Source organism: Teleopsis dalmanni, chromosome 2, assembly GCF_002237135.1.
Source record: "Teleopsis dalmanni isolate 2A chromosome 2, ASM223713v2, whole genome shotgun sequence".
Classification (NCBI taxonomy): domain Eukaryota; kingdom Metazoa; phylum Arthropoda; class Insecta; order Diptera; family Diopsidae; genus Teleopsis; species Teleopsis dalmanni.
In genome coordinates this window covers 229,408,743-229,421,263 of record NC_051847.1, presented here as the reverse complement: position 1 = coordinate 229,421,263, position 12,521 = coordinate 229,408,743, and the positions used below count along the sequence as shown (strand labels likewise).

The 12,521-nt window shown below is 34.0% G+C and overlaps 2 protein-coding genes across 4 annotated transcripts; one reads left to right on the top strand and one right to left on the bottom strand.

Moving 5' to 3' along the window:
* The first annotated feature begins 298 nt into the window (after positions 1–298).
* Positions 299–2,771, top strand: LOC119686393 (mitochondrial dicarboxylate carrier-like). Its single transcript, XM_038100967.1, has 6 exons — positions 299–388; positions 1,298–1,548; positions 1,618–1,713; positions 1,793–1,862; positions 1,923–2,055; positions 2,108–2,771. Exons 1-6 carry the CDS (start codon positions 351–353, stop codon positions 2,417–2,419), a joined length of 900 nt encoding a protein of 299 aa, XP_037956895.1. The 5' UTR covers positions 299–350; the 3' UTR covers positions 2,420–2,771.
* Positions 2,772–5,929: 3,158 nt separating this feature from the next.
* LOC119677458 (histone-lysine N-methyltransferase PR-Set7) lies at positions 5,930–12,194 on the bottom strand. Of its 3 annotated transcripts, none has more exons than XM_038088805.1 (4): positions 11,976–12,194; positions 11,382–11,826; positions 10,084–11,045; positions 5,930–10,009 (listed from the first exon to the last, which is right to left on the bottom strand). In XM_038088805.1, the coding sequence occupies exons 2-4, from the start codon at positions 11,692–11,694 to the stop codon at positions 9,161–9,163; spliced, it is 2,124 nt and encodes a 707-aa protein (XP_037944733.1). In that variant the 5' UTR covers positions 11,695–11,826; positions 11,976–12,194; the 3' UTR covers positions 5,930–9,160. The 3 variants fall into 3 exon arrangements, with proteins under 3 accessions (XP_037944733.1, XP_037944734.1, XP_037944735.1); XM_038088806.1 differs by having other exon boundaries at positions 12,072–12,194; XM_038088807.1 differs by having other exon boundaries at positions 5,930–10,006; positions 11,976–12,193.
* Positions 12,195–12,521: the final 327 nt, after the last annotated feature.

The window sequence follows — 12,521 nt, the reverse complement described above, 5'->3', positions numbered from 1 at the left end:
GTGCGCGACAGTAAAATATTTTTAATAAAATTTTAAATAAAAATTTTTAATAAAATTTTAATAAAATATTAATTTAATAAAACTTAATTTTTCAATGAAACGAAAAGTTCCTTCGCTTCGCTTCTCAATCAATACATGTTGTCATACGCTTTGTTGTATTATTAAATTATTACATATATTTTTTGTTGTCTTTACTTTTTTTTTGAATGTGTCTCTTTAAATATTTAAAATTTGTTCTTGTCAAATATTTTTAAACAAAATATACAACACATTTGTATTGATAATAAATCACTAAAAATAAAATAAAATCGGTGGTACTTCGGAAAATATAACGCTTTTAACTTTATATAATGGAATCGGCAACGCTCGATACTAGAATAAATTTGAGGTAAATAGTTAACTAGACGTGCCATAAATGACGACAGATTTTAAGAAGACTGGCTACTTCAAGCAACTTTTTTTTTATTACGCTGAATACCAATAAAGCTAAACTCTTAAAATATAAGGCGAATTGCTGATTTTTGCTTAAAATATGGTCGCACCATCTAGTGGCAGTAATTATATGCAATTTTTTTGTTAATTACACTAACGGCCAATTATACAAAATAAGCGACTTTTCAAAATCTGTCATCAACTCGCAGCATATATTAACATATATAACCCAATATCATTCTGTTTTTGATCAGTATGCCTCCAAGACAAATCTTTTAGTCTCAATAAATTTCATAAATTCTCATTGAAAATTATTTTAAGGACACACGAAATGCACATTTTCTTTTTTTCCGCTATTGAAGAAATGTTAATTGTGCACATTTATCGCCAGCTCATGGTCTAGCGGCACATATGGACATTTTCACAGCGGTTCACAGCGGCTGTCATTACTGTCAAGTGCCTTTCTCATACTAATGCTTCACACAGTATGTCAGGTAATGACTCAAGATGTCGCTGCACAAAGTTGCTTGCAAAAGTATTTCTTGCATAGTTTTAGGGAGTGACAAACGTTTTTAGTTTCCGTTTTTATATTTATTTTAAAAACTTTTAAACTGCTAAAAACCGCATTTAATATATTCTCTATTTGCCAATAAATGCAAAAGGCCAAATAAGTGAATTGCATTTTGTGAATAAAATTATTAATATTAATAATGGAATATTAATAATTGTCAGAAGTAGTGCAAGGCTAAGACCTTGACATTGTGACAAAGTAACAAAGTAAAGAATTGTGCAATAAGTTATTTAAGTTAATATCTAATGATTGAACTTAAAAAATACTTTTAAACTTATTTTATTTTAAATTTAGCCAAAATATGGACTCGAGTACTAGGCAAAAGCGTCTGGCACGTTGGTACTTTGGAGGCATAGCTTCCGCTGGCGCCGCTTGCTGCACTCACCCGCTTGACTTAATTAAAGTGACGTTACAAACACAACAAGGCAAACTATCTGTGCTGCAGCTGACGGGGAAAATACTGCGAGAGCAGGGCGTGTTGGCGCTGTACAATGGTCTCTCCGCGTCTGTGCTGCGGCAGATGACGTATTCTATGACGCGCTTTGGTGAGTATATAAATGGATGAAGAAAATGTTTAATTTGATAAATAATAAAATAATATTTAATAATTCAAGGCATTTACGAAGTCGGCAAACCTGTGATTAACACAGACACTTTTCTCGGCAAAATTGCACTGGCAGGCTTGGCTGGTACTGCTGGTGGCATTGTAGGTGAGTTAAGCGAATTAATTCATTTTCAAAATATCGAAGAAAACACTTGCATTTCCCTCCCACTTGCATTTTCGTAAAGGTACTCCCGCTGATATGGTGAATGTGCGCATGCAAAATGACGTCAAGCTGCCTCCTGATCAACGAAGAAAGTAAGTATACGTCGCTGCGGTAAAAGTTTTGATTGGCTGTGAATGAAACGTGTATTTCAGTTACAAAAACGCCATTGATGGGTTAGTAAAGGTCTACAGATACGAGGGTTTCAGTCGCTTATTCTCTGGCGCCACGACGGCCACTGGCAGAGGTGTCCTAATGACAATTGGGCAAATTGCCTTTTATGATCAGGTAACACTTTTGCTCTTAACATTTTACATTTACTGACTCTCCATTCTATTAGATAAAGACGACGTTACTCACAACTGAATACTTCAAAGACGATTTGCGCACTCACTTCACTGCCTCACTCGCTGCTGGCGCCATTGCCACCACACTCACACAGCCGCTGGATGTGCTCAAGACTCGTGCAATGAACGCCAAGCCTGGCGAATTCAAAGGCCTGTGGGATATCGTCAAGTTCACTGCCAAACTCGGTCCACTTGGCTTCTTCAAAGGCTATATTCCGGCCTTCGTGCGTCTCGGCCCACACACCATTCTGACTTTCGTTTTCTTAGAGCAGTTGCGCTTGAACTTCGGTTACATGAAACAGTAGGCTAAACTCAAGCCATTGAGATTCAAATTACAAATTTGAAAGGAAAACGCAGACCGCGGTGCAGTTGGAGGAGCTTAAACTCCTCGGCGCACTGCAAACTTAAACTCTTAATTTTATTGGTTAAGCTTAGCACAATAATTCTTTCTGTCTTTACTGCATTTTTCGCAATTGTTAAGTTTAAAGTTAACGTTTTATAGAAATTTTACAAATACAAATTAGTTGAAACAAAGGAAACTATAATATTAAACAAATATTAAATTAATTGAATAAATTAAACTACGGAACTAACATTCCTGCTAAATGAGTACTAAACCTAGTGAATAAGCGTAAACTAGCAAATTTTCGTTGCAAACTAAGCTCAAAATAGAAGTCCATTTATGTACTGCAGCGTTTTATATACAATATAGTGCAAATTTATATATCTAGACTCACTCAATAAGGAGAAGAACTATTACATAATGTTATTTACAAAATCTACATTAGCTCAATTGCTCTGTTCCCACAGCAACAAGCAACAATCAACAAGCAGGGCGAAGCAGAACCCGGCCGTTTGTATATTTTGTAAAGTCAAGTGTTTTTATTGAGAGTGAATTTATGAAGTTGAATTTTATGATTGTTATTTAATTCTTTAAGCTGTCAACTCTGTATGTTAAATAAACAAATATTGAAATATAAATAAATGTTAAAAAAAAGAAAATAAAGAAGACTGCTTACGAAAGCACAATTGAATTGAAATTTCTTACTTTTATATAGTTTATCATCGTCGAGACTACAATTGATGTCTAATATTGATCTCATTCAATAAATTGCCACACAGATCCCAATTGCAAACCGATATCGTCTGAATGGGCAACTCTAGGCTTCAACCATCGAGGTCTATGTCATTTGTCTAGAACATACTTTATTTTTTTGTTGCCGGGTATCATAGAATTTGTCACAAAAGGTTTTCCGAGCAAGTTGCGCTGAATCCACCCATTCACTGCAGACACTCTTGTTACTCTATGCAACCTTTCTACCGTATTCTGGATCTACCTTGCTGCCTCAACCAAACTCCAATCAGGTGACCCCTGACAAGTATAAAAAGTCAACAAATCACATCACAAAAGACACATAAATATATTTGCTGCTTTCATTATGTATTCATTATTTGCTTCATGCTAAAAATGCTGAGATGAGAAAGGCTCGAACAACATTAATACGTACGTAGATAGTGGTCGATAATCGTCATATAGTGATGATTTAAGAGTACAAAAAGTGGAAGAAAAGCCATATTTCTAATTTTCTAATTCTGATTGGAACCAAATGAGTTCAATGCAGGGTACTGAAAAAAAATTTTCCGAGGTTCCAGATGTTGACCTTCAACACAGAACGCATCGTAACTGGTGACAAGAAATAAGTCTAAAAGTTAATATGCAGAATATTGCGATATCTGGTCGGATTGTTGTTAAATCGCAAGGATATAAACTTAAAAATATTTTTAAAAGTTTACTCTGAAACAAATAAACGAGATGATTTTTTTTTATGATTTTATATTAAGAGCTTACCTCAAAGTTTCACTAAAAGCAATATTACCACCTATATTTTTATTATTTTTCATGTAGGGTGGGAAGAGGTCTTAGATTTTACCCTTTGCTCGGTTTCCCATTTCTAAATGAACAATGACTGGAGAGTCACAGCTAAGAAAACCTTCTCTGATGATGGATGCATTATGCTTGTGATGGACATTCCCACGAGAGGCTATCAGTGCACGAAATACCTGAGCTGAATGGCCTAAAACTAGCTCTTTCGCACAAGGTTATGTATTTAGAAGTGATTCTTGATACAAAGCTTAACTGGAAAATTAATATATTTCATTTCGTGCAAAAAAGATGGTACGGTAAGGAGTGTGGATTACAGACTAAAGTAATTCTCTTTGGCTGTATAGTAAATAAGTAAATATATAAGAAAATGAAAATCATAGGCATCGCAAGTTATGTGGTCCTCGCTGAGTAAGCAGTACATTATTCAAAAGCTAATCACATTGCAAAGATCTTCAACATTGCGTGCATTATTAGCACGCTCAATGTTATGTTTCACATTTTACCTATTGATACTCATTTTGACCAAACGACTTCTGTTGGTGCAGAAATACTTAAAGAATTAAACTGTTGGCTCTCAACAACGCTAGGATATGGTAAAATTCCATTAATCTATCCGAACGATGTAAACATAGAATCGAATTACTTATGTCCGCGCTAATACTTTGACAATAGCTCAACCTATCTGGGTTGATCTATGTATAGATAGGTTATAACAGATCAATTTATGTTAATATCTGTTCTAACGGGACACTGGATTATAGGACGGCATGGAGCTGAACTCGGTCTGTAGTACACATGTCTAAAGAAAATACATTACAACACTTGTTATGACTATATCCAGGTTTATCTAAAAACAGGCTTAAGCTATTGGACGCTCCATTCTTCCACGCATTCGGCGATATGTCCAGTTTTATTATTAGCCAAATACTTGCTTTAAACAATGGTTTTAATATGACTATTCTTCTACTCACTGTTATGAGGAATTTGTTCAAAACGCATTCCTAGCTAATCGAGAAGGAATCGTTTTTCTTTCTGCTTTACCTAATCTAGCCTAAAAAACAACTACAATAGCTATCGCAATGATATAAATATAAAAATAGTCCTCAGAATTTACTTTTTCGTTTTAAAAAAAGTTATAAGAAATATATTATAGGACATGAAAGTAATGAACATAATATTAGATCGGTCCAACCAACCAATCCCAAATGCATGAATATAGAAATATGTAGACTATAAATCGATATCGATACGAACTCCCGCTTCGTGTCGCGGTATATAAAATACTTTGCAATGTAACAGTGTTTCAATATTTTAATAATAATATCGTTTTATTTAAAATAAATTTTTCAAATAGTTTATTTTTAATAAATTACAATCAAAATTCTACTATAAATAAAATATGCAATTAATCATATTAACATAAATAATTCAACAAAAATAGAAAACGACGACAAAATTTAATATTTAACAAGTTCACAGTCCTTTATAGGTCATTCCCAATCGTCACTTGCAGACCGATGACTTTCATAACTTGGCATTAAGCAAATAATAATCGAGAGGGAGAGGAGTATGTATATTATGGAATATTTGGTATCCTCAAGAATGTAACTTTATCTCAAGGACAGTGAGATATTATAAACTTCACATTCATTTATTTGCTTTAACTTCGGTTTTATAAAAGCTTAAAGTTTTCTACAGAAGTAAAAAACATGAGCATCAGGTAACATCGGTTACCTCACTTTTAAATCTGATGCCACATCTCAGATTTTTGAAGTGTGTCAATCTTGTTAATTAACGACTTCAGCACCGTCACGTGCTCTGAACATGTTAAAACTCAAACTGTCATTTGCATTAATTTTCCGATTATTTAGCCTAACACAATATCAATATCTCTAAAACTAAGTGCATAAAATAAAGTAAAAGTATTATCTTAATTTAATATGAATAATATTGGAGTCATCTTTTCCATATATAATTTTTAACATGGTTTATTGTACAGTTTCCTTCGATATCGACCCAGCTACGGCCGTCCACTAAATTAAGTAAATTTTTATAAACAATTCGCAGTATCTCTGCTGCTTACTTGCGCTATACATAATAGCTTCATTTCTTATGCTCAAAAAGTGATAATAAAATTATTAATAAATATTAGTTATAAATGAAAAAATGTTATAAGAAATAAAACTTCTCATATATAAAAAAAATCTGCATGCAAATACTTATTCTCATATAAAACAAAGTCAAAGTCAAAATAGTGATATTATATAGCACTTTCAATTCTTCGATTCAAGTTTTTTGCTACAACATTTGTCTTTCATAAAATTGTCTCTCAAAGCTTTTGTTCTAGATAAATTGTTTTAAATATAATATTGCATCTAAAATATATATTTAGTATTTTCCTCGCTTTTTGATTAATTAATTTTTTACTAATCAAATGTGAAAAATGGGTATGAGTGTGTCTGCGTAGAGTATGCAAAATTGTGTATTATTAACCTAATGTAACGTACAAAATAAAAAATAAATTTGTGATTACTTAAAAGGACAAAAATGTGTCCTTACTATATAAACTATATAAACATCCTCAAGAATCTCAAGAATACTTGTTTTGGAAAAAATAAGTGCTTTAAAAATAACAGATTAATAAGTATTAGCAATGGAGGAGAATTGCGATCCAGGCAGGTACCACTTATGGCAGAACCGCACTAAAAATTATAACTTATCTATTGTATAATCAATATGTATACTGCAGCTAACTCGTGGTTGAGACTGTGTAGCACCGAAAATGGGAGACAAATCCAAATCGTATAAAGTCATTGTAAAGTGGGGAAGTAGTGTAATAATCAACCCGTATGGATATCTAGGTTATGGCTGATGGGAGAGGAAGGTTTGTTAAAGCCACGTATACAAGGAAGATGAGGCTAAGAACGGGTGTTATTTATAATATTTATGAAAATATACATATGTAACATAGCACACAGTACTCTATCTGACGCTAGTTCGAAAACACAATTGGAAGGGTGAAAAAAAAACATTGTCAAGGGAGAAATGGAAAGCCAAAGCTCACTTTAAGTTGCGGAGCCAAATTTACGATAAATATATCTGATATAGGCAATAACAAATGTCTCCTAAATGACACAAATAAAATCATTATGTCGGCTAATACTAGAGTAGGTTCACTGTTGACAGACTAACGATAAACGAAAATTCTATTATTCAAAAGATTTTAAAAGAGATGATCGAGTACTATACCACTTTCTATACCGGTAAACATAATATAGATTGTAAACATGCCTACCATTTTATAAGAAGTGGATTTCCTATAAAAGCTTTTAGAAAGTTTAGAAAACTCAATTAACTGAGAAACCGTTAAAAAGACTAAAATGAATAAAGACAGATACAGGGTAAAAATCTGTAAAGCTCTATCATTGCTTTTGAAGGATCGATATGAGACCCTTTAATATGTTATATTGTCATATTGTTATTGTAGCCTAAAAACCAAGGAAACTTTGATAACGATAAGGAATTAACTTAAAATAAATTGCAAGGGAACTAGAACATTACCTGCTGCGAAACTAAACTCCTACGATGAGCTTAACAACGTCCACATTAAAAAAAGCAAAATTTAAATTCCTAAAAATTAAATCTTTTACACAGCTAGATTAAAGCACAAAATCTAGCAATGACATAAATAAAGCAATTAAAAACAAGAACCTTATCTGTAATGGAGGGTGGGAGAAATAATGCTATTAACTGGTGGACAGCAACAAGAAACAGAAGCAGATAGAGGTCCGACCTTGACATGATTAAAGCATGAAGCGGACCGTTAGAATCACTGATTAGGAAATATTTTACTTTCCCGATTGAATACATGCAAAATAAGTAAATAATCAATAAAACTATTCAGTCATGCTCACGACAAATACAAATCTAGCTGATGAGGACGGTAATGGATTGTAGATACACATATATCTAAAATAAAAACATAGTAACATATTATGAACTATATTGCATTCGATAAGTAGGAATTATATTGTATAAGAATTATATCTGTGATAAAGTGTTAAGACATATATGACATTTTAAACAAGACACCAATTAAAACAACAATTAAAATTTAAACGTAACGAGCAAAGTATTTCTTGAAACTAAAGAGGAACTACCACTTTATGTGATAACAGTTTCTGAACATATTATCAAAAACAAGTTATATTTGCAACTAATTACACCAGTTATGGAGTAGACTTCAGTTCCATGTTAGACTTAAAGTATCAACAGCGTGAGAATAATAGCTACATTTCTAACAGAGACAAATGAACCACCTCTCCCAAAGCATAGGTAGGCTACCACCCTCTGGTTCTGGCTTAGATAAACATAGTCCGCTATGTATTAAATCTTTTGCTCACATCTCTCTCCCCTGATTACTGAAAGGAAGTTCCCAAATTGGTGTGGAAATCTTCTCCATTTATTCCTAACTGATAGTTTTAGTGGGTTCAAGTCTCACACTATGGCTTTGATACTTTTCACCTACTGGAAGAAAAGCATTGGTATGTGAAGTACAATTAATCGTGCTCAAACGGAGTTCACAGTATAGAATTTCAAATGCTAAGTCAACCTAGATAGTTAGCTGCTTGTCTATATAACTGAATTATGAACAAATCTATATGCTAAGTAAATAGTTTGTTAGGACTAAATGATAAAATGTTTTTGTATAATTAAACATAAAAATCATGCGTAAACATAAAAAAATTGTCAATAGATTTAAGCTTCCTTCCTTACCTACTTTCATTCTCATGTCCTGCATAGTGCAGTGCTTTCCTTAGAGTCTAACAAATTTTTTAACAATTTAATATACTTCATATATGTAACCTAATTCGTTCCTAATAAAACAATAAATTACGTTTGCATTTGCGTTAATAGAGCAAAGGCATTAAGTAGTACAGTACCTCTACGTAGCTGACAACTCCGAAATACTTTAGTTAATAACTAAATTATTCATACTAGCAGTGTTTAGCTTTTGTTTTTGTGAAATTTCTGTGTCATTGTGTAGGTGCAGTGTATGTGGTTGGATGTTGTTAAATAGATTGATTGATTAATTAGTTTAGTTCTATTAACAAATACCATTTGCCAGCCGAGTTTGCATTTACAGCGGCTCATAGCTTTCTTAAAATGCCAACCAAGGATGATGTAGTAACGATTCTTTTGAACGATCTCCATAATCGTAGGTCAGTTCTTCTCCCTCTTCAATGTCGTCTTTAGCAAGTAATATTAGATGAGGGCGTTGTTTTACAACTACAACTTTTGTTGATAGATTTCCATTACGGGAGTGATTCACCAAGCGTCCTAATTTGCCCGAGTCGGCTGTGGCATCGATGCAGTACTGCTGATTTTTGTGTTTGAAATAATACATGTAGCAGCCAGCGTTCTCATCGAGAGCATATCGTTTTTCCCGCTCGCTTGCTTCATTCATATCAATTAGGTCTCCTATGTATTCGACGACGAATTCGTTACGTTTGAATCGTCTATCTGCAATGACGCCTCTTCCTTTTCCCTCAAAGTGTGCTATTTTAAGACCGTCAGCACGTTCCTCCAGTATGGCTTGCTCCATGTTGCGCATAATTTCTTCTTTAACGGCAGTTTTTGTTTTACGCACGCTGCGCCGAACTGGAAAGAATTCCTTGAGTTCACGGTTGCCATTTGTTGCGGCCAATGGCAGCGGCCATTGGTTTTTGATCTTTGGTTGCGCTTTGTGTGTGCCATTTGTTTTGGGTTTGGCTTGTGTTTTTGTTGCTTGATTTAATTTATTATTGTTATTGTAATTTGTGGAGTTTTGCTGGGCAGTAGGATGCTTAGCTGAATTGAGTACAGTTTTGGTGGTGGCAGAATTAAGGCCATTTAGAGGAGCACAACACGAAGACTCTACCAGATCAAGATTCTCAAATTCCTGATCAGGATCATCATCGTCTGGAACAGTTGTCACACTTTTAGTATCGGCCGTAATGTGGTTGTGCTGCTTAAATATAATTAAGTTTTATTATTTTGTCGAAATGTCTTTAAAACATTAGCAAAAAAAATTTTAGTATTTACCTGCTTGTAACCATTTTGCAAGGGTGCAAGATCTGTTGTTTGTATATTGTAAGGCGTTTGTTCCTTATGTTGATTCAGTCTTCTGCGTGTCTTAGAGGTAGCTGAGACCAAATGACGCTGCGTTTTACGTGGGGATAGCTGCTCTTTGGTAGTAGCAGATTTACGGTTTGCTGGAGGTATAACAGCAGGATGGGCCGGCGAAATAACTCGAGCTGCTGATTTAATCGGTGATGGGCATACTATGCGATGTGGAGTTGCGGGCTTCCTGCGACGAGTTTGCGTGGCACCAGCTTCAGTGAGTGATACATTCTTATTGTCTAGCAATGATTCATGTGCAAAGCCATTCATAGGCACTGATTCGAAACCAAAGGAATCACGCTTACCAGGTGATCCATTTAATGAAACAATCTGATTAAAACGTCCATTTAAGGCAGCTGCTGTAATTGTCGGGGGAGAAGAAAATATCGGCTCTAGTTCAATTGATTTGTTTATTTTTATTGATGAGGCCTGATTTGGAGACTTGTCTACATTTAGAGTAAGCACCGGCTCCTGTAAGAATATGTTATCAGTGATACTACTACGCGACGAATGACTATCGCGCTGCGAACGGTGGCTAATAAAGCTAGCACCATTTATGCATGGTAGAGTTTCCTCTGATAACTCTGTATTATCAGTGTCGTTGGTGTCCTCACTTAAATCAAAGAATATATCTGTTGATATGTGAGTGAAGGGCATATGTGGAGACGATTGTAAGTCCTCATAGTCAATATCATTGGGGAGCACTATTTCTGGAGAACTGTTAACCTCATTTCTTGGCAACGGGCAATTCTTGGCAATTAAGTTGCAATTGTTAATTGTCTTCTTCTCTTCAGTTTCTAAAATTGGTGCAGACTTTGCGGCAGTTTTTGCTTTGAAAAAATTTTCAATCGTACGAGTCTGAGAACGCGTTGCAAGAGGAACTCCTGAAACAGTAGACAAATTAAAACAAATTAAATGCTTAAAAGAAACATAATGATTCTGACTTTAATTTAAATATTTTAACTGATTAAATGCTGCTAAATTTACTTTTTTTGCATTGCTAGTAGGGAAAATTACATTATCGACAGAGAAACTTAGCAAAACATATAATTTTCTACTATCAAACAAGGTTAGTTTTATTATATAAAAATATTAATGAAAACTGTACTTTTTTTATTTTTCATTACCATAAGTCGTTGTCGATATACGTTAGTTGTCTAATTCACAATCAGTTATTAAATAATAGTAGCTTAAGTATTTATTGTTTACATAATTATTACCAATAGTTTTTCCAACGATTCCGCCACGCTCCGACTTAGTTTTGCTGTTATTACCTACGTTAGCGTTTTGACCGACGTTTTGTTCTCTTTCTTTGTATGTTGGCACTAGGACTGCAGAAGGTACATTAGGTGCGTCTAAAAGACCGTTGTCAATTTTGCAGTCTTTCCGTTTTGGGCTAGCGAAGTATTGGTCCTCTAATAAGTTTCCATTGGCCACAACAACAGACACTCCATTTGCCACAAACCCATTCGCAACAATAGCATTTCCTACGGCAGTAACCTTGTTGGCGCGTGTAGTGCGTCTACGCACCATGGCTGTCTGCTAAGCTATAGCTTCTCGTAATGTCGTTTGGCGCGTACAGCCACAATGTGGTCACTATATTTATGTAAAGTGGAGCAAGCTTCTATAATTGCCAAAACTGCTATTGTTCGTTTGCAGATTGCCCTATTGAATAGAAAATTTTGCGATTTTAATTACTCAGTTTTTTTTTAGTTCATCAATGAAGTGAAAGAATTTATTTCGGAGGGAATTAACCAACGCGTTGCTTAATTTGCAGATTGTGTAGACAGACTTGACATTCATCTCGCACTTACCGACAGAAACCAAAATTTAATCGCCTTTTACACAATTAGTTACTTTTTTTCAAATGCTATAAGTAGTTTATTTTATACATATCAATTTATTATTACTTATTTTTTTAGATTATTTGTTCTCGCGCCTCTAATTACATTTTCCGTCTTTCCTGCTGTTAATTTTTCTTTGTGTCTTCTCACTTCATTTTCTGCTAACGCTTGTAGTTGGTTCTAGTTATTTGTAGAGGGAGAAAACAATATAATAAACTATACAAGACTTGTTGTATAAATGCAATAAAAGAAACGCCGATTACAGCTGCCATTTTTAGCGCAGTGTTGCATTTTTTTTGCGACATATCAGAATATAATATATTTTTACATCAGAATATAATTTGAATTAATTAATTTCACAAGTGAATTAATCTCACCATATTATATGTGTAAATGAATCTCATTTCCTGATTTTGTATAAATGAGTTGCAACGAGTTTCAAATGAGTTCCAAATATGTTTCAAATGCAAATGAATACATTGAACATACCCTAAATAAAACTTTTTCATGGCATTT